Source organism: Falco rusticolus, chromosome 4, assembly GCF_015220075.1.
Source record: "Falco rusticolus isolate bFalRus1 chromosome 4, bFalRus1.pri, whole genome shotgun sequence".
In the NCBI taxonomy this organism is placed as follows: Eukaryota; Metazoa; Chordata; class Aves; order Falconiformes; family Falconidae; genus Falco; species Falco rusticolus.
The window spans coordinates 67,943,447-67,967,056 of record NC_051190.1 but is presented as its reverse complement, the minus strand read 5'-3'; the positions used below and the strand labels follow the sequence as shown (position 1 = coordinate 67,967,056).

The 23,610-nt window shown below is 37.0% G+C and overlaps 1 protein-coding gene across 4 annotated transcripts in view; it reads right to left on the bottom strand.

Moving 5' to 3' along the window:
• The window catches only part of MPP7 (membrane palmitoylated protein 7), a 157,633-nt gene that overhangs the window by 110,152 nt on the left and 23,871 nt on the right, over positions 1 to 23,610 (bottom strand). For all 4 annotated transcript variants that reach the window (XM_037385049.1, XM_037385051.1, XM_037385050.1 and 1 more), the window contains one exon: positions 4,386 to 4,552. In XM_037385049.1, the coding sequence (XP_037240946.1) occupies positions 4,386 to 4,422 (37 nt within the window). In that variant the 5' untranslated portion in view covers positions 4,423 to 4,552. The remainder of the gene's footprint in view (positions 1 to 4,385; positions 4,553 to 23,610) is intronic.

Below are 23,610 nucleotides of genomic sequence, written 5' to 3'. Positions count from 1 at the left end.
TTTTTAAACAAGCTCTAAAAATAGAACTTCCCTGATTTCTATCTCCCTCATCACTCTGAAAACTGGTTTAAAAGGCTAAAATATTTAGCCACTTGAGTTTAATTTGTCCTTCTTCCCCTGAAGACTTTTCCAATGTCTCACTCTCAGCTCAGCCAACTACTCAGCTTTTTCAGGTTATTACTGTTTTATTTTTTCTCTCCACCTTTTTATCCTTTTCGTTATCAATAATTCTTAGAAAAGATTATGTTAAAACTGGCAAGCTGATAAAAATGCATTAGTAGTAAATAAGAAGACATCTATATAAAACCAGTAAAAGAAAGGACAGCATCTTTCAGTGTTCAGATGATTGCAAAGTCATCTCTGAACTTCACATTGCTTGCAGTGGTCTTACTTCACTGGGTGGTAATCCATGTGGACTATGGAGCAATCAGCATAACATTCCAACAAAATATTTCTACCAGTATTCCGTATAACCACATCACCAGCATGCAGCTTCAGAGGTCAAGATACTTCTTAAAGAATCAGAATACACTACTAAAAATGCAGTTTGGAAAAATACCCAACCATTTAAAACAAATTTAATATATTTATTTTGTATTACTACAAAACAGAGAAGAAAACACCAAACCCAGGAATATTTTAAAGGACGTGTGAACTTACAATATGGTTAGCAATAAACTTTGGGGTTTTTAATTTAGAAAAAACTAACACATATTCAGTTTTATAGGCTTGTAATACTGAAAAAACTTCACTATCTGGCACAACATTAGCTCCTATATGCACCCAAGAAGAAACAAATGTAAGCTCTGCACTTTTTTTCTTTCTATAATTTACAATATTCAAATTCAAGAACTGCTTCTGACTTTCATTATATTTAAGCAATCTCACACAGTTTTACGTGGTGGCTAAACTTGGCCCATAAATGTGATTTTCCCGCTGACAATACATGAATCAAAAACACAAAGTCTGCTTTGCACATTCGTGCGCTAGTTTTTAAGGACAAACAGAAAAGCAGTTTTAAACTCACCAGCTGAGCAAGCTTGATACAGAGTTGAGAAGAAAGAAATCTGTAACAATTTTATGATGTTTTTCATGCTAAAACACTTTAAGCATAATGATGTCATCTCCATTCCACCAAAGTCAGCAATGAAGCTGCCGTCAACTTATGTGAAGCTGGGACTGCAAATTTAAATCTTCCTAAATATATCAGATAAGTGAATGCCAGACCTCACAGACTTGCTCTACCTGCAAGCGCAAAGTGCAAGTCTTCCTCAGTCTTTGGACTCTATTTGATGGGCCTGCACACAGAGTTTAAAAGCAGACACTTGTAACACAGAAAATATTAAAAGCCTCAGATGCAGCCTCATGCAGGAGCTCAGCCTTCCATTCAACATGGTTGCTTTAAGATAACTTTGACCTGACACTGACAGGACTATAAACCTTAAGGGAGGAGCAGGATAATGCATGTGTTATAAACAACAGTAATATTTATTATTATCACATAAAAATAGGGTTTCTGTATGGTTAACGGAGAGTAGAAGAGAAAGAAGCATGTGCACATATAAGCCTTTCCCCTCCGTCTTAAAGTTAAGAAGCCAGATCAGATTGGTAAGGTACAAGACTAATTTCAATGTTGCTTGATGAATCTAAATGAAAACAAATATTTTAAACAAAAGATTGCAAATATTGTAGCCATGCTTTTGATTTATCACCATTTAAGGTCTGGCAAATGCCTCAAAACAGATTTAAGAGGTACAGTCTGTGTTCAGAAGAATATACAGGTTAAAACATGGCATAACAAAAGCACGTACGGTAACATCTCTAATAAAGTCTGTTGACAAAGTAAAAGCAATGTAAAATTAACACGAGTAAGTCAACATTTAGTCCGATCAAACGTGGCTCATCATGGACACTATCCTGCTTTTGACAGTGGCCTGATGCCTAAGACTACATTAAAAAAAAAAAAAAAATAATCATCAATGCTTCCATACTAGTGTCTGAGTTTCCAGTAGTCCATGACTTGGCAACTTCTCGATATTCACAGATGATACATTTCTATTTACTAGTCCTCAATGAATTCTTTCACTCATTTTTAAATCCAGGTTTACTTTTACTTCACTGGGATATAACAGACACAAAAATAAGCTAGGCTGGAGTTTTGTTTGAATGCGTTACTAAAACAGACTCTTAGCAGACAGGCTAAATGAAGCAGTGTTGCTACCCTAAAGGTGCATCTTTCTTAGGCCCCCAATAAGTGACTTGCTAATTCCACAGCATCCCAGATAGTCCTCTCATGGACTAGAGCAGTTTCAAATCAATGCATGTCACTACACCAGTTTATCCTGTCAGGGCAGGAGGAGAATTGGTCTATCCACCAAGGAACAACAGAGGTAAGAAAATCCATATTTTTTGTGTGTTTCTCTCTCTTTTTTTTTTTAATCCGAGAGTACTAGAACAAAAACAGTACTCTGATTAGAAACCACCTGTATCATAACCAGAACAGAAAGCACCGTTTCATGTAATCATTCAAAAAATACTTAAAATACCTATCATCGTCATCAGGAAATACCATAAAGAAAGTGGATATAATTTTCTTCTCTTTCAAAAATGTAATTCTTTTATTTAAAGAAACAATTTGCAACTTGCAGCAGAAAACAAATTGGATTTAACAAACAGTATTATTTAAAAGGAAGACATTAGTGGTGCGTAGATTTTGCTATATATTTCCTGGGACAGTGAAGATAGTTGAGCTTTATCACACACCATAATTATTAAAGGTGTATTTGGAGCATCATATGCATTAAATAGCATAGTAAAACATGGTTTTATAGACATTTTGTCACATATTTAGATTTAAAACACTCCCACTTTTTGGAGCCCTTTTCTTTATTCAGAGAGTACACCTGTGACAAATACTTCTGGAGATATTAACTTCCTTTAAACAACGAAACAAGCAAAATTGTTAGCATCAGGTAGCAGTCATCACACATCCCACTGCTGTTCATCTCAACAGGTTCTTGAGTCTTCTGAAACGCCAGAAGGCATCTGGCCAAGTAATAAAAAAAAAAATTTAAAAAAAAAAAAAGAGAAAGGTGTGTTTTGGAAAGACACAAAATTTTGTGTGATAAAGAAAGCAAAGATCCAGAATGGACCCAAATCTTCCAAAATTCAGCTTTAGCATACTAAACAGCTTCAACTGCACTTACTTCCATGGGGGAAGGGGGAGAAAAGAAAGGCACGTAGAGTTAGAGCTTGGGGAGATGATAGTCAAATATGTTAAACACAGGAAGAGGGAGATATAAAAAGCAAATAAAAACAAACAAACCCCTCCCTCCCTATGGTAATAAACACACACACATACACAACTCTGAAGAGTAATCTTTTCATCTAAGAAATTTTACATGGCCCTGAGATGTAGGAGAAAAAAAAAACATCACTGTACAGTCTATTTAAAATAAGAATCAAATGCAGTTCCTTATATATGTATTTTTTTGATTCCTGACTTGACATCTCCCTCTTCTGTTTTCAAGATCCTCCTATTACTACATAAAGCTGTGTGATCTAGAATAGCAAGGTATGTGATCTAGAATAAGCAGCACAGGGGTGGAAAGCAGGGATCTTTGTATTGTAACCTCAGCCAGATCATCTATTTACCGAACACCATCAAACAAAAATACTAACTTTAGTTGTCCTTAGAACAAGAATAAAAATACTGTCAGACAGAGCGTAACAGCAAGATAAGATTTAACCTCTGAATATAGCCTAATATTGCAACAGAGAAGGTGAATACTGTGGAAAGCTGCACATCTGCACTCCCGCTGCCTGTAGTCAGTGATAGGAACTGGACTCTTGACGTGGAAGGCGAGGGAAGGAAGAAAACTTGAGACAATATTTTTCTTCTCCTAATTTGTTAAAGAAGTGTCAAAACTAAATAGTCTGTGTTCAGAAATAACTCCACTGATAACTGTAACTCACAGAGGGGATAGTCTAGACTGCTGCAAATGTTAAGGCATGTATGATATCATCTTCTTCCTCCACACACCCCACCCCCCTTTTTTTTTCAAGTTAACATTGTAGAAACAATGCTCAGAGGTGAATCCAAATTCTTCAGATCCATATATAATATCTGTTTGGAGTTGTCCTTTTTTGGCGTTTGGGGGTGGAGGGGAAGAAGGTGGTGGTGGGACTTGTAAAAATTAATTTTACCTGTAGTGTTTCATATATCTAAATTAACTTCAGAGAGAAAAGGTTACGTTTAAAGTCTGAAATTAAGCATCTGTTGAGACTGTAATTAATTATCTTATTTGATGATTTCTTGAAATAGAGACCGTAGACTTAACAAATAAGATCTGGAGGAAACATGCAGTCCTCCTTGGCTTGCGTACCTGTGTCACTTCCAGATCCAGTTGATAACGCTGGCATGATTTAGTCTGCAGAGTATCACACAGGAACGTCAGACTAGGGCTCTGCAGCCAGAAGGCAGAAGTTAATTTCAGTTTAACTGCTTGCAGCCAAGTTGTCTTTGAAGATTTATGCTATCCCCCAGTTTCTCCTAGAAAGAACAGAAACAGAATTTTGCAATTAAGAATGCTGTTTTGAGACTCTTAAATCAAAACCTTATTTTGTGATAAAGACTGGATTTGGTTAGCTGCAGTTATTTACAAAGTGCTTTGCATTTATTTATGATTGTTAAGATTTTCCCCCAAGTGAAAAAAGTTTTGCTTTCTTCAGTCTAGCCTATATTCCCATTCTGCTGTAAAAATAATTAACACATTTCTCTCATGTTAATTATACTCTAACTCTAGTGTGTCAGGTATTTTGGAAATAAAGTCTAGTGTTATTTTAATAAAACAGTTAATAATATAAATCACTCACATTTTGCTACTACTTATCCCAGAAAAAAATTTTTTGCTTACTAGCATGGTTATTTATTCAGAGTTTCTACTTAACCTCCTTTCAATTGTTTTCAGTTCATTTAGGATCTGACATGCAATTTGTATCCGTAATCTGGAAATATAATCCAAATTTTAACTGAAGTTGTAAAAAGCAGGACTGGTGCAAAGACTTTTCAAAGGTAAACAGCAGTTTTGATTCACAGAGTTGACGGAACCATTATCATGCAGAGAGATCCTTTTAAATCCTGACTACTCTGTGATTGTGTGATTCTGTGATTTTTTCTGTAATTCATTACTACAAAGCCAGTATTTTTTAAGACATATTTATTAATAATTGCATAGGCCCACTGATACTAAATTTTGGGTCTCTCTTTTAACCATTTCTTGAGGAAAATTCAGAGCAAATGTAACAAAATTAAAAAACAATTTCAAATATAAGTGAAAGTATTTAGATTCAAGCACATTAAAACATGAAACTGGAACACAAACTTGTGAAAAGAAATTCAGAGTTAAGACTGGAAATGTTTACTAATAGCAGGGCAGAGGCTGGTGTGTTTACAGGGAGAAGGAAAGGAGAGGGGGAAGTAGAGGTTACCAGAAAACAAGGGTTTTCTCCAGATTTCAGTACACCAAAAGGATCCTTGAAGAAAGTAAGTAGCAGAGTTCTGATTTAGCATAAGAAAATAAACAAACAGAAGAGCATTTTGCTGCTGGTGGTTTGTTTTTCGTTGGTTTGTTGGGTTTTTTTCAACACATTCATATTAATCAGAATGACTTTTTAAGTCATCTTGGCTCTGAAAGCGCATATTTTGGACACATTTGCTCTTGGCAACAGTCTTGTGGAAGAGTAATATACAGGTGCTGTAAACACCGTATGCTGTTCAAAATTTGTTTTTCACAAAAAAAAAAAAACCTAACCAAACAAAAACCAAAAACCCAAACCCCACATTGCTAAAAGTATTGCAACATATTAAGGGCCATCCACAAGATTTTGTTTAGTAAGTTTTAAATCAATTGTTAGATACAAGCTAGTTGTTAATTCATCCCTAGGCATAAGCCTATAGTTTAAATAGTCTGGCAACTTTTTAAAGTTGAGTGTTTTTTTTTTTCTTCTCCTAAGCGTTTACCCAAAGAAAGATTCAGCATGTCAGCTTTCAAACTCCAGTAAATCTGGTTTTCTGTTTTGGTTTTTTTTTTTTTTTTTTTTTTTTTCTTTAAGGCGGTAAGTACTGCACAAGTTACAGCCCCGGATAACTTCTATGATGAAAAGGGCTGAATAAAACTTAAAAACCTATCTATTAAGATTGTTTTAGGGTTTTGGAGGTTTTTCAGTTACAGAAGTTTGTGGTGAAGAAAAAAAGTAACTTCTTACTTAAAAAACATCAGCTTCCAAATAAATATATTTACATTCATCAAATCAGCACAAAGTCCCTTAGCTTAAAATTTAAAATAGAGATCGGGAAATTAAGCATTTCAGAGTTTTCACATCTTATAATGACAATGTTGTAAAACATCTATATGCAAAGCTAGCCAGGGTGCAGATTAAAAAAATGAAAAAAGAAAAAAAAAAAAGACATCATAGCCAAGGACACACTGTACCAATTAAGAGGAAACATATTCACTTTCCATTAATTCTTCTTGTTTTCTTTTTAACACATACAAGTACCATAAAGGAGAAGTCATGTTCTAAGCTCACTTACAGTCCCCAGCATGAGCACACCACTACAGCCATACAAAGGGTGGAGGCATTTTTAGTTTTCACGCATATAAGAAACCAGTTAAAACAAAACAATTTACTATTAATGGTTTGATTTTTATGCAACTTAAAGTACTTTCATCGATTAAAAAAAACCAAAACACACACATGCAAAGCATTCTCGTTATACCTGCATTATTATTAATCAGAAATTCAGGTTCCTTGAAAAAGTTCATTGCGAAACGTAGTCTTGTAATCTACATACACATCATGTATTTTAACTCAATCATTTTCCTTATTTTTCTTTATTTCACAGTAAGTCATTCAATATAAAAAAAATCAAGCTCCTTATTATTTAAGAAACATATACGGCATAAAGTTATTCCCCCCAGATCCTAAATATATATTAATGAAAAATAAATGACCTGATGAAATCCTTACCAGTAAAATGCTTAATATTTTGCTGGAATGGAACGGGGACTTTTTTTTTTTTTTCTAACTTGCAAATTAAGCTACATTTTTGCAGTGATGATGTTATTTTCTTTGGCTCGCTTTATTTAAAATGCTTTGGAAGTTTTTGCCGGAGCCCAGCCATAGGCATTGCTGACTGCTGTATGGAATCGATTTGCCGCAACACAGAAATACCAGCTGTTACAGTATGTCCTGAGAGGGATTACCGAATATTCTTAAATTGAAGTTCAATCCATCTTTCCATAAAAATTAGAAGCCAACGCCAGGAACGTAACAGCAGTATCAAGTGCACCTGAGGCATTTACAATACCCAGCAGGACTGTTACAACCAGCCTTTAAAAAGGGCTTATTTTTGAAATTTCATTATTCCAGTTGTACCTTGCTTCTATATATCACACTGTATCGGGTTTTGCTGGCACCCGCCGTGTGGAAACAGCGGCGGACGTGCGGCCCCGCGATACGCGCCGAGCCCCGGCGGGCCCCGAGCGCCGCCGCGCCGCGCCTGCCCCCTAGCGGCCACGGGGCCCGCAGCGCCCACCGGCCCGGCGGCAGCGGCACCGCGCCTCGGCCCGACTACGCCAAGTACTTCGACTCCCAGTTATTTAAACTTTAAAATTAATCATTGGTGAAAGGGGAATAACAGGTTACCAAGTTTTAACCGTTTCCGCCGGTATTTCCTCGCGTGATGAGAGACATTTGTATTTCTAGGGCTTTCCCGTCGAAGGACCAATATAAAAACCCAAAACAAGCAACCAGCCCCCAAGCTGTCTGTAGAAGGCCCAGGAATGTTTCCGTGCCCACCTTTTGATAACCCCTGCACGCTACACAAACACAGTCATCAAGCCAGACACTGTGCTAGTTAGCTTCACCGCCAGGTTCATCAAGGTGACGTAAGTTATCACGGTGCCAGATCCCCCCCATTACAAATAGCAAGGAGCAGGGCAGAAGTCTCCTGGGAACAACTGCCAAAACTGCAAAATCCTAGAATTACAGCTCTCCAAGGGAACCATTTTCCTGCATATCCCACAAATGAGAGAGGCCCCTTACCAAGGGATGCGGGGATAAATCTCGTTCCCAATCACCCATGTTGTCAGTTGAGGACTAGTAACGATGTACAGAGGCAGTCAGGTAAAACAAGAGGGTGGGAGGCAGCTGAAGAGTGCCAAGAAGAACAGCATTCCAAGTAATTTTAGCTATAGTAGCTTCTTTCTAGCATCCTCTGTTGCTTTTGAATGGAAGTGACTCCATTAGTCATGCAAGCGTTTTATTTCAGTCAAGTTCATTTTTCTACAAAAGATGAGGTAGGAAAGCTGATTCAAATTTGTATTTATGGCAAGCACCATGCATTTGGAGACAGCACACATGGATTCTTGGTTCTACCTTTGACTCCCCATCCAAACCTCAATAAAACTGCACAACATTTATTTCTGAAAGGTTATTTTACAAGTTACTCAGTATTTTTGGCACTTTAATGAATACAAATTGATTTTCTTCATATTTAAAAAGCAGGCTGAAGACTTCCGACTGATTTAAAACAAGTAAAAACATAAAAAGTATGAACCTATCAATGTTACAAATCGTGGGGGGGGACGGGGGGACGACACACGACACAACATGACAACCAATAACATGTAAACCCAGGTTGTTTAATTCAAGAAACATTCAACCTGTTTTTCTAAAGGATGCTAAAGTTATGAAGATTGTAACCTTGATTTCCACAACTAAACGGGCATGCCTGCAAATGGTATTTGAACTACCAGATAGAGATTTCATGTGGAGACAGGAAATTTGACAGCCATTCAGTCTTGTATTCATCACGGGGCCTCAAGTAATTGAATGATTAGGGACATGAACACAAGTCTCCAAAACCTAGTCAGCACAGGAAATTGCCAAAGGAGGTTTTCTAGACTGGGAGAAGCAAAAGTGTTTTGGTAGATGAAATCTGAATTTAAAATGGCAGTCTACTCTTTTGGAAGTTGTAATGTAATGAGATCTTATTGAATCCTTAAACTTCCTGAGGAAGTTCCCACCTCCTCAATCACAGGGTCTCCGACAGGCTACTGGAACCTCCTTGCGGCTCCTGACTGGCTTCCAAAGCTGGTCAGCCACCCCTACAGGCTGTACATGCACATTGTCAACGGGAACCTTCAAAAAAATCTTGAACTGGAATTACTGCGTAGAGGAGACAAGGTGCACAAACATGATGGGACTTCAAAGGCTCTGCAGAAGCAGGCAGCTACGTCTGACTCATTTGGCTGTGGGTATAATGGAAATGAAAAGAATGGCAAAAAACAGCAAAACACTCTGGGTGGGTATAGAGTCCAACAAAAGAAAAAAAAAAAAAAGGAATATCTATGGCAACTACCACATGTTAGTAACTAATACACCAACATAGAGAAGACGGACTCTCCCAAATTGAAATCAAAAGCAGCTGCCTTCACTAACTTTCTCCTGGTCTTGCCATCATATCAATCTTCAGGCATCAGAAGAATTTAAGGCTTCTGCATATTTTTTCTGTATAATGTTCTATCAGTGTTACCCCTTTTGCTTAACTTACACCACAGGGATGTTAGAAACAACCTCACTTCATTAAAAGGCTTTGAGAATAACAGATGAGAATTTAGACACTTTTAATCATCCATTGATAATGTATAAGCACTTGACATATAAACTTACACATTTGCGGGGACATTTTTAACAAATATACAGTTTGGAAAACCCATAGCTCTGAACTCATTGTATCTTGTAGGGTGCCTTGTACCTCCATGGCTCAAATTTAACTGTGAAGACCCAATGCATCAGAAAAGACATCTCTCTAGTTTCTACTTAACAGAAATTTTTTATAAATCGACAAAAAAGGTTATCTAAATGATAAAACTAACAACTAGCAATAAAACAAGAGAGTATTGAAGAAGCCAAGTACTGACAAACAAAACTACGGTGGTTACTAATCTCAGTGTTCACTCGTCTGGGGTGGTTATGTCCGAGAGTGCTCAGGTCTCACTACAATGAGAAGTTTGATCAACACCAGAACAAAGCAAGGCTGATTTCTAGTGGCCTTCCTGACTGTTGTGCCTAGGCTACATGTTTGGGCCTTCATAATTCCATTCTCTTCCTCTTCAAGGATTAGCTCCCACGAAACCCTTCCCTCACTGGATCATTAAGAGAAGACACACAACTCCAATCACTACCTGCCCACCCATTTCCAAAAACATGCCAGAAACTCATATATTGAGATCTTTTCTCTTCTGTCATGTTTGACTGCATTTGTTCAAAAAGCTCAGAAGACAGGCAGGAGAGGGAAAAAGTCAGCACAAGCATAAGATTTGCTTCCTTCAGAACCTGAGCAATAACTCCTCTTGAAGAGCTTAATCCTGTGTCAACTGGAAAAATCTCACTTCTGTAGACACTCCAATAGCAACACTGAAATTGATACCCTAATTTTCTTCTTCCAGACTGTTTTCCCCCCCATGATATTCCTTCACCCAGATGGGGACCACAACACAAAACCTGTTTATCTACATAACACCTTTATCTAAACCCTCTTCAAATACAACTGTAAAGTACATTATTTCAATGAGTCAATCTAATGTAGAACTAAAAATGAAACAAAACATGGGATTTACTAAAATATAAAATATCTTGTAGGCAATACAGATTTAATTTATATATTAATTATGATCTATTGTACATTAAAAGTTTTAGACAGATCCTTGCTGCATTAAAACATAACTGTGCTGCAAATGAAATACGTTCAGTAAGCAGCAATAGTGCAACAGCAGCAAGACTGAGTGCAACCTGCACCTTCCCTGTCTTTAACACAAAAATCCCTACATGAGCTCTGTCCAGACTCAGATTTTAAATGTCAGTGCTGGAACTGAGCACATTCCTTCAAATGCATGAAAACATTCTTTTACATACATTGCTAAAACTACCAGTTTAATTTAAAACAGCATCACTGTAGTTGATGTCAGATACCCTTAGATCCAATTTTCTGCAAGTAAAATGTACCAACTGACAGAATAATATTAGTTTAATAAACCAGTTTAATAAAGCTATTCATTAAAATGTGACATAAACTGTGTCACAGATCAAAGGTTGCTCTTTTGGTTTGAGTTACTGGTTGGGGCACATTTTTAACACTTTTCCCCTAGCGGCAAACCATTCTTTTTCTTGGAAAATACCTGTCAGCAGGTACCACAGCCTCTACATTAATTACCTGCACAAATAGTTTTGTCCTGGCATCGTTTCTTGACAGTCTCTTTGAAAAATTTAACTAAGCACAGTAAATAATAAACCTTACTGGCCCCCCAAAGTACTGGAAAAAATCGACAACTTTAACATTTTCTATAAGTGAGAAAGTACAGCAAAACCTGCTGCAATGATCACCTCAGTGCTCCCTAACAATTACACATACTTTGCACCAAAGGGCTCTACAACTCTAATTTTAGGAATATACTCCGTATTTTAATAGTATTATAATGCAGTTTGATCCCTCATCTACAAAAGCAGATGGAAAATCTCTGATATAAATAAAACCAGGATTAAGGCCATGCTTAATAAAATAGTAAATGTTTAATTGATGTATTTAAATAGTGTGGCCAAGTATTTGTGCCAACAATGTAATTTACTTCATAGTGCTGTGGCTCAACAAAAAATGCATGCATCAACTGAGGTCATCCTCAGAAATATATATATTCAAATACTGTTACTTCAAAGTCAAAACATCCCCTACAATGTTATTTTTTCAACTCAAAATTTTGTACTCCTCTAGAGCCAAATAAGGGACAGGTATTTTACAATGCTTCCGTATTTTATTACGGAAGCTTTGACCATCCCTTCTCTTCCAGATTAACTAATCTTCTGAACACTTCTCCTTTGTTCAGCATAATGTTCCATAATCCACTTCTGTCAAAATATGATTTATTTTTTAGATAGAGAAGATGGATAAAGGGAAGAGACAAATGAATGAATAATTTAAAAAATATGTATTTTTTTTTCGAGAGCAAAAGCAGAATAAACCTCACTTTAATATGAGCAATCTGAGAAGTATATGCCTTTAGGTCAATTTTGGAAAAATTTTTGATTCATTAAGTGGTAATTTATTAGTTTCATCTTGAGTGTAAGTAACAAAAAACTTCCTTATGTGTACACATGCACAGTAAAAACAAAGTACTACATATGGACAGAGAGCTAGTTAGAGAAAATATGTGTGTTTGATTTCCAGAAGTTTACAAGCTCTTTGAGCCAAATTTCTTTGGGATGCTAAGCTTGTGGAAGAAAACACAGGTGAAGCTGAATAGCCAGGCAATGACACATTCCAGAGCCTCTGCACTGCTGGTACATCAAGAACACCAGACACCCTTTGCAGCCTTCTGTTCCTCCATGGAAGCTCCCTGTGGCCGTTCGTTCTTCACCCTTCAGTCCTGCAATTCCATCTAACTCCCAAATGCCACTGCAAAGCTCTCCTCCATCACACCCTTCCCTCCTCCTCTTCCTCTTTGGCAAGCTCTGGGAGCGCCACCGCATTGATCCCATGGTGTGATCTGTCACCCAGGACACACTTCCTTCTGGTTTTATTTTAGTTATCTTCATTTACTCCATTTCCCTTTTTCTAGGAGCGAAGCCCCCTCCTCTCAGACCTTACTGTCCCAATTCCACCTTGCAGTTTCTTGCTTCACATCATATCCATCTTACCCCTTCCCTGGGTGACACTGCTATGTACTCACTGTTCTTGTCATAAATTCATGATCCTCCACTAACAGAACTTTTACCCCTCTCTTTACAAACATCCCCACCTCCTGATACTTTGCTTTTACTTTCCTTACAGTTTTCACTTTTTCCTGTCTCCATTTCCACTCCTGTCCCGCCACTGCCCCAGCCCTAATGTCCCTCTCTATTTTTCAGACTATTACTTTCCAAACACAGATTGACTTCCCAAATCTATTGACCACCAAGTCCCTGCTTTACAGCCCTCCAAATATCTCTTTTAAAGTTCCTCCCTTTCTTCTAGAACATGGATTAGCCTAGTTCACCCAGGCAAGAAACTTTGTTCATGACACATGCAAGCAACTGCAGATAGGAACAGATCAAATGTGGAGATTTTTCTGTCCGCAGCTCTGCACCATCTCCAGGCTGGAACCACCCTCAGAGCAGGACTTTCCCTGTGTTCCGAGTTACATATAATCAACACTCAGTAACATCTGGAATACTCCCTAAAAATTTTGGAACCAATTATACATATACTTTCCAAAGTTATACATTGTAATTCAGAAGAGATACAGTTTGAGTTAATCTTTATTACAATAATTTACGCTTGATTTATCCTATGAGTAAAGTCGCCCTGCACATTTTAGTTATGTACAAATTTAATTAGCAGAAAATAGATCAATTAGAATTAATTGTAAGTTGTCTTGCCAACCTATATAGCTTAAGTTACATTCCCACTGCAATCAGAGTACTAGCCTCTGAGATTCAATTCATATTTTCAACTTTAAAAGCCACTTAATTAAAATCTGAGATACTGATGGATGAAGAAGAGTAGGACTCAAAGCAAAGAGAAAACCGTATGTCAAATTCACACTGCAGTCAAGACAAGCTCTCAGATTTCACTTCATTTGGCCAAAAAAACCCATATTCAATCTCTATGAAGAAAATAACTTAAAATTATAAAAGGTCAATAAACACAAATGGTAACAGAACTGCACTTGGCAGTGTTACATACATGAAGAACTTTTTCTGTTTTTCTTGTTCAACTCGCAGCTTAATACATTACTTTATGTCTTAATGTATACCAGGAAAACACAGGATATGCAAAGAGTCCAAGTTAATGTTGCTGTTGGAAACCTAATGTTTGCATTTCCTGGATTTTGCAATTTTAACTAGGTGAACAATACTGCATTGATTCTATTTTGGCATTTGCTACAAATACCAAAGTATTTTTTCTTATTTTGCCTGAAACTGTATAAATCAGAGCTAAACAGTTTGATAGTGAACCTCTGTTGTTGGGTTTTTATTCATAATGGCCTCTCCAACTTACGTATCTTGCACTTTATTAGGTAATGACAAAGGCGATGCTATACAAATCAGTAAGCATACCTGCTCCAGAAAATGTAGTTAAATAAAAGCACAGAAACATTTAAAAAATCTGGTGCTTTGAAAATAAAATATTGTGAACACATAAATTTTGATAAAGCAATGGAAAAATATGCTACAGTAAAAGTGTTTCTTTGAAATGGTGCCACTGCAGAATCCCTAATAGCACTGGAGCAGTTAAAACAGGAATGTGCGCTGTTTCTGTACACGTCATATATTCCCTTATGCTCCTATGAGAGGGTGTAACCAGAAGCAGTTCAATCCTCCCTCTGAATTCAAAAGCTAAAATACCTAGGAATTCTGAAAAATAGATGGATGGCAGGTAACTGAACTCAGTTAAGTGCAGCTACTTGAGGAACCACATGTATTGTACAAAAATTATACCCACTGCACAATAACTGGTCTCTTCATGTATATATTGATGTGTGTTCCTTGCATTAGTATCCTTGAGAAGGTGAGTAACTGAATGGTGGCCAGGGCTCATCTGGGACTTTCGGCTGCTATTTTGACAGGTGATTTAAAGGCACAACACTGACAGAGGTCAGTTCAATATTTATGTTTTATCATCCTACATTCTCAGAACTAAGAAATAAATTAGTCTTTTGTGGGTTTTTTGTTTGTGGGAGTTTTATGGGGGTTTTTAGTGGTTCTGTTTTGGTTTGTTTTCTGTTGTGTTTTGGGTTTTGTTTTGGTTGGGGGTTTTTTTGTTTGTTTGTTTGTTTTTAACAGCTGAGGCAAGAGATCTGTCCTCAATGCCACCTTTTCCAGCCAGGCGCCTACCTTTGGGAATGATGTTGCATGTAAGACTCATGAAAGTATCGTGTAGATACTTAAATTTCATGGCCTATGAAATTTAAGTATCTACAGATGTATATAACATTTCTCTGACGATTTGCAACACTGAAGAGGCTATGAAAGGAGAATGAGTAAACACAAACAGCAAGGAAGCCTCCTCTCTCCCACCACTCCATAGATGGATGGGAGGGGAGAAAAGGGGTCGCAATACGTATATCAACTGTAAAACCCTTTCATCATTCTTAAAAGACCCCACTTCTCCTCCTTTCTAGATGTATGATGATTTATAGGGCTTTGTACCAAGTGGCCATAAAGGACTCGCATTACTACTAAAAGTTGTGAAAAGCTCAGGTGGGACTTAAACGAAGAGATCATACTGGAATTGCAACTTACACCTACATTAACCATCGCTGTCGTGACCACGCCGGCAATACCACACTGACAGAGAGGACATCTGCTGTCCATGACGGTACAGAACAAGGCTATAGAAACATAAATATTGTACTCACAGCAGAATCCAACTGGGCATCTGAGAGCTGAAAAAAATTTTACCATGATTGCCAAGATACCAGAAAAACATTTATGCAGGTAAGTATTCAATATAAGATTGGGTTTTTTTAGTGGGATGAATTGAGAACGTTCCCATGAACTTTCAATTCAAAGCGCTCGAAGCCAGAAGAGGGAGCTCCTGCCCTTCTCGGATAAGTCATGGTCAGATCTCGCCTTTAGTAATCACAAAGCAGCCCTTCAACTCATGCCACACACAGGTCTGCATCTGGCTGCTTAAAGAGCAAATATACAGGAAGAATCTAATACGAAACCTTAAGATATATAATGCTTTACTTCTACATGACTGATACACATAAACCCCAGTTAAAATTAGTTTTATTTCCCCGCCTCATAAGTGATCATTTTCACATTATCTAACCATAACTGAGCTGAAATAATTGTCTGCAAACTATTTAGTAAGAGCTATAAAAAAAAAAATTGACACAATAGGTATGAAGCCCCACTAAAAATTACCTAACAGTGACGGGGTATTCTTCCTATCTTTCTTTGACTAAGTTGAACATGTACCTTGTCTAGAATTACAAGAAATAAGGAACTGGAATTTGGTAATTTTAAGCAAGTTAGGAAACTTGAGAAGTGCTAATTAAAACAATTATTTGCAACTTATTGCTGCAGTTGTATTTCATCAATCTTTTTATGAAGGTGGTGTTTTTTAAAACATCTCAAAGAATAGTTATTATTAAAGCACTTTTCTGCTTTTCTAATGAAAGATAAATAACAAATATTTCACAGATTTTGTGGTCTGATTCCTTACTATAAAGGCAGTATCTACCCAAAAATAAAAGCAGGCCACAAAAAAGTCAAAGGAGACAAAACACAAGTTTTTATAGCATGCTTTATCAGAACACACATTCCTTATACCAGATTCACCACTGTGATACCAGTTGCATTTTCTAGGTTGAGGGAAAAATTCATGAAATAAAATGGACTGGATATTTAAAAGATCGCACTACAGTGAATTTCTTCTCTTTAAAGTACACATACATAACGAATTGCCTGGTTCACAACCTGTATCCTGGAGATAACTTGTCTGTCTCTTTCAGTGAAAATGTCCATGACAGCCAGCCTTACTTTTTTCTGTAGCAGTCTAGTAAAGAAGGTTCAGGAAATTTTTTTTCCTATTGAAAGAAGTTAACATGTGAAAACTTCTCACTAGAAAGCATATGCCAGTTTGAAGAGGAAAGGTGTCTAAGATGTAAGATGCAATCTGTGGTGAATATCAGAAATCGCCTATTTCCATCTTCCAGCGGTTTGAATTCTAGATAAGCACTCCAGTTTCCACCTCATATACCTTCTTGCTATTTTGATGAAGATTCTTGGCCTTCCAGGTTCTCAGACCAGTGCTTCGGACCTTGATCTATGGTTTCATTTTCCCCGTGGTAAAAGTGACAACATCCTGGGTTTCCTACCAAAGCATAAGCAGTAAACTTCTTCCACTCCTTACTGATGACTTCATTAGCATTTCTCACACAACTCTCAGCTTTATCAGAAATATAAAACTTAGCATCATTATACTCCAGCAATTAATTCGCCATCTGGTCTATGTAAATTCTAATTTGACGATCTTAATATCCTTGAACTCATGCTCTCAGCTTAAAAACAGAATTGATATACAGCAGAATCTACTCATCAACGATAAAGTCTAATAGTCTGTTCTATAAAATCTGGAAATTTGGTCTCATGATAGAGAAAGACAATGATCAGAATTTCCCCATTGCATCTGCTATAACCTTCAACTAGGGTGGTGAAGGAGGAGAGAAAGAAAAGCCGTAAAAGATAAAAAGCAGGTCAAAAGTAGCAGTAGTATTTGCTGCCAAATTTCACATCACTGTCAGCTTTTACAGCACAGCAATATAATTATGTAGTCTACATTTCATGCAGTTTCATAACTATCCTCTCTCACTCATCAGTTGGCTTCAGCTTTGTGGAAAATATTAGAGTACAACTATTTTTCACGATATATTATTTGCCAAAATATCACTGTCACAGCTCATTTCAGGTATGGCAGTATGATTAAAGCATACTAAGAGAGTTTTGACATCAAAGTTAATTTTCACAAATACTGTAATTATTACTTTTAACATTATGAACTGGTTTAAACAAACATTAGGACCTAGAAGTTAATTCCCTGAAAGTTATTAAGTGGATACCAGAAGATATTTCATTATGTTGCCCACCAGTTTGAAACAAAACAAAATACCACCTTTCAACTAAAAGTAATATAGCCATCATCAGCAAGGGAGTGGGGAGGAAATGGAAGTACAAAAGCACATAAGCACTGTGGAAGAGTTTTTCAGTGCACTCTTAAATTCTTGCATCCAACAGTCCAATGGAAAAACCAACCAAACAGAGAATACAGTGACAACACATGTCTGGTGGTCTTTGCTGTTAGGCAAATGGACTAATGAGTTTGATTAGTGCTGGTTGGATAAAAGGTTTACGTAGGATTTTTACCGACTAATGTTGTGACCAAAACTCTAGAGATTCAAATCAATTTTTGAAAAGGAAATTTCTATTTAAAGCATATTCAAGCATAGGTTAAAAAAATTATTTCATTTTTAAGTAATTCAGTTTTGAATACATTGTTACTCAAGACATTCTTGAAGCCCAAGGCTGTACTTCTCCAAAGTCAGCTCCTCTGTCATCAGTCTCTGCTAGAATGCCATTGTCTCTGCATAGCTGGGAAAGTAAGGTGGCAGAGAGAGGAAGAAAGCAAACTTTTCATACTGTTTTGTAGTATGAAAACAAGCAGGAATAAGAAAGACTCATAATTTCTTATCTTGTACAATCCCAACTTTAAAAAGTTATTACTTTAAGTGCCACATCACACTATTTCAAGCAGAGAGTGTACATGAAAATGAACAGATAAGTGATAATAACCAAATTAAAAAAAGAAACAAACAAACCAAAACCCAAGGGTTAATCACACATAAAATATATAAGGAAGTATACGTAAACAATCAAATAGCACATTTTGAAGGCCAGCAGAGCTGGTGAGTCTATGTTGAATATGTATCATTCATGTTGACAAAAAAAAAAAAAAAAAAAAAAAGACGATGAAAAGAGTTGTTAATCCCCCACCTCTTCTGGCCACATGCAAGACACCTTTGGACCCCCATGAACTACAAACTTACTGGAGAAAAAAAACAAAAACAAAAATTCCAACTAGGAGTTCTAACTTAGAAAGCAAAGCAAATAGTGAAGAAAAAAAAAAAAGCAAAACCTTTTTTGTACCAATATGCTCGCATAATACAGAATAACCACACTGGGCATGGCCCAGCCTCTAGACCCCCAGACTCACAGGCAACAGCATCAACAAGGTTTGCAGAATATCTAACTCACTAAACATCTTGTGATAACACTATCACTTTTCATACAAAATCCATAAAAAGTCTACAGAATGTCAAAGATCAAAGTTATTAGTAATGTAACAGGTGCTTGTACAGTAGTTATCAATGTGAAAATGCACAAGTATTTGAAAAATATACCACTGCTGCACAAGTGGAACCTTAAAAAAGGGGGCGGCAGGGAGTGCCTGTAGAAATATCAAAGCCTGTAGTTTTAAATTTAATCCTGAATAAAAGAACAAAACACAACCAATTAGGCACTCTAAGTTCTTCAAAACTAGTAAAAGCACCAAAACATCCTGTTCAGCACGGGGGAAGGCGGGGGGTGGGGAGCAGATGGGTTGAGTTTCAGCTAGCCACCACCCTCCTCCCTTTGCTTTTTGAGACCCAAGGAGTTTGACAACCCACCAGCATCAGCTGGTCAGCTTGACTCCTGAAGCCAAATGCCAGTAGTGACCAGTCCAACCACCATCTCTTGTACTTGTCAACACCAAGAAGCAGCCACCGTGCCACACATAACCAGCCACTTATTCAGAGTGGCTTAGCAAGACTCTGAAGGCCAGTGGTGGCTCTTCACGCTCTTCACTGAAAGAAGATAAGCAAGATCTGCCTGTCATAAGCAGCTATGCATTTTTAATTGGTTTTGTCTTACCTTCAACCCCAAACACACCCTTGCCTGTGGGTTTAAGGAAATCTACTAAATGAAGTCTTTATGTGTACAAACAGGAAGAGTATGAACCTAATGGGGTGGGGAATCGTCCTGGCCCTCACCAAGAGCTAAGGACCCGAAAACAGTGCAAACATGTATGACCAGTAAATTTGCTACCAAGTTTACTTCCAAACTTTGCTAAAGACACTGCAATATCCAATAGCCTCACTGTAAAAGCTAGCTTGGAAGTGGACGGTTGCTTCTCCTATAAAAATCCAGCAAGTGCATCTTCAAACAACCTACATTCTCTGTTAGCATTGGAGTTACCCCACATCTAAGCCCATATTTTACAGTCATAAGTAGTCATTCTCCTTCCTTTCCCACTCCCCAAGATATAACCCATCTTGCTCATTATACAAGACAAGTCATGCTCACTGAGCATTTGATTTGTTCTCACCATCTGGCATACTTGCCTTATTTGCTGCAAACCCTACGAACACTGATCTGAAGACAGGATGATCTTTTCCTTCTGCACTTCCACAACACTTGCTCAATATACCACAAGAACATTATAAAAGTTTATTCTCACTTTAAAAAAATCTAAAAATAAATGCATTTCAGAAAGACACCTGTTATTACAAGTACCTAGTCATGGCCCAAACTGAAAAAAGTAAGTATCTATTAAAATATTCTTACAATATAACTGTCTAAATTTCAAAGCCTAACAATAAAATAAATTAAAATAGGCTCTAATGGTCTGAGTTTTCTGGTGTTTCACACAGGATTAATAACAGCCTTTTTACATATACAGAGAATATTCCCTTGATTTTAAACTACTCAACCAGTTCAATAACTAACCTACAATCCAAGTGACCAAGCAGGAGCTTCAACATAAGAATGCTTGCTTTCATTTTCCTGCAGATAAATGAAAAAGTAAGCATGACAGGAAGATCTCCTTATTCTTTCTCAAAATATAGTAAATTGGATGTATTCCCCTAACTTATCATGAAGATAGATTAGTATTCCACCTTTTTTAAATTAAACTATTTGCATATATACTAGATAAGTGTTCCCACAGGAATGCATACCTGAATTTTATTTGATATATAAAATTATTTATTACATTCTTCATACTTCTGACTTGCTGGCTACTTGCATGGAAATTAAGATCAAAAATATTACATTTAAAATTTAACAGTTTCCCATTATTCTTAGCAGTAAAAATAATAAAAAAAAATAATTAATGTTAAGCTACCCAACTGCTTAAATAAATAAATAAGTATAGAAGTACATTGCATAGTCTTGTTAGCAAAAACATAGTGTTAAACTTAACAGGAACAAGCGTCTTCAGAAAAAGCCAAGACATTTGAAAAAAAAAATTAGATTTTACTTGAAAATAGATTTCCAGATTATTACATACACTGTTGTCAAATCTGGTTATGAGAAGACAACTTGATTTAAATCAGAATTCTCTGCACTCTACTACTTTTTTTACAGGTGTCATACATTTTCAAAATATTCACGTAAGGAAGCATCACTGTACTTAATCCCCACGTTCAAAAAGGCAGCACAGATGGGTTTAGGTCAGGACTACCATTTAATCTGTACTGCCCTTTTTAGGACGCTCTCATATTTAAGGGCATTTTAACGAAGGCCTAAATGTGCAACAGCACAGTTACGAGTAACTTAAATCTCTGCTGAACAGAAAGAGAGGACTTTTGCAAGCCAGCTTCCAAAGACTCACACTGGGAACTCAAACTCAAGTATGTCTATTTAGCAGCGTCTCTTGAGAAGTTTTAGATTACCTAGTAACACTAATTAAAGTGTGATTAAAGTCACTAGAACAACTCTGCTGCAGACAGGAACACGATGCAATTCTCCATTTCAGTTATCCACAGCCTTAACGATACCTGACCTTCCCTTTCCCACAACATTTTGCAATAGCTATAAACCTTACAGCTTTGACAATAACTGAGATTGAGGCATTTGTTCAAAGAGCATATTATGTCATATAGGATCATCAAAACATTTACACAAAAAAAACTAAATTAAGCTGTAAGTGCACATTTTAAAACTGCTCAATTTTAGTGCACCTGACAACAATTTTAATGGTATTCATTGAAATCTGGTTGTGAAGAAATTTTCCCTGCAGTCTTCAGACAAATCTATATATCTTATCATGAAAAATTATCAACGCCTACATGGTTCATTAGCTGAATGAACCAGAGCTTTCTGAAACATTGCACAAATCTTTGCCACCGCAGCTTACAGTAACTGGCAGCAGTCATTTGCCACCACCTATGGAGACCAGCAGCAAAAGGGCACTACACTTGGGCTGCAGGAAAACCAGCATTACAGACTCTGCTGTATATCCTTAAAGACCTTCTACGCCCATAGATATTTGGCAGGCCACAGATGCAAAACCAGCTTAGCAGAAAGAGTGAAATATGGTGTAATCTGAAACATAAAAAGACAGAATTTCCTAGCACGCTCCTAAACAATATACAGATATTCCAAAACTTACTTAGTGTAAATCCCTAGGTCTCCACAGCTCTCCTTGCACTGGAAAGGAGAATCTTTCCAAACTGAAGGAGAAATGCAATTTTTTTCTTGTATTTCCATGAGAGAATACACAAATCAACTGAACACCAAAGGGGATGAAGATTTATATCCAGGTTTATGTGCCATAAATATGCCATCTTATTTGTCAGCCCACAATGCTCTCCCCACTGTCAAGAAACAGCATGTCTTTAAAAGACCGGATCAGAAAAAACAAGTCATGGACAATCAGCAAAAAGAAAGTCACATGTCAAGTTACGAAAGGACAAAACAAACCAAGGTGAAACTTGCTGTCTTACTAATCTGCAGGAAGGCACTGGGAGGCTGCCAAGTTAGTTAATCTAAATACACAAACAAGTTAATGATGACCTCAGGGAGCAACAGTGGATTTACACATCGAAGGAAACACAATGTAGGGAAACATTGAGAAACTGCATGTATTTCAGAGCTCTATGCTATAATTCCCAAAAGCTTTTTAATTCACCAGATGGAACCATGTAATGAACAGAGAGAAGCTGAGCCTCCCCAAGGAATCCTGTTGCAGTCCCCATTCCCATCACAGGATGGGATGTCACAACAGAAGTTTCAAAGTAGCAAAACTATTAAGCATCCTGGCTATAAATGCTTTTGGAATACCCTACCATGCACTTTCTAAGGACCAAAATAGCTTGTGTCCAGAAAGTTCACAATCCAAACAAGACTTTACTTTTATTTTTCAAATTATCAGTGTAACGCAGAGACAAAATCATAACCTGCTCTGAGTTTCCATTCAACCTACAATTTCCATATTTTCATACCAGACAGCAGAAACCCCAATTCTTTAAAAAGGAAGGTGAGATACCTTGCTCACTCCAGGCTTTAAAGATGCATATGAAAATATTTTGATTCCTAGTCAGGTGTTGATGTTATGTAAAAAAAAAAATTGTCAGCCTCTCTGAGAAGAGTGAAATTATCCATCTTCTGAAAATATTTTCAACCTGCGGGTGGGAAGGCATTACTTCTAGTTTCGTAAGTACAGACCACTTTACAACCTAAAGACAGGATCAGACTACTTACATGAATGTAAGACAGAAATCTACAAATCCACCAACAAACAATTCCTAAAATAATTGTATCACATATTGCATTTTTCCTAAGCACACTATTTAAAAATCATTCTGTAAAATCACGGTAAAATAAGAACAAATGTCTTGCCACTTTGCCCTAGAAAAAGATAAAATAAAGTATTTTCCAGTTATCAGGAAAAGTGTGACATGAACAGAATCCCTGTATGCCTTTTTGCTGCTACCTTCAACCATGTTTACATTCTCCACTACATTTCTATTTAATTTTGAAGAAACAGTAGAATGGAAGCAGAACTGAACCCAATACTGACTGCTGATTTATTATGAAATGTCTCCCCACTAAAGCAACCCTTCTGCAGAATTAGGAAGTTCAGAATCCAGCTGGGGGGGGAAGATTCCTACAAAGCGTTTAAGACAGGCTACTCAATAAGAACTACATTTTCTGTCAGTACAATGTTTTATTGAAGGA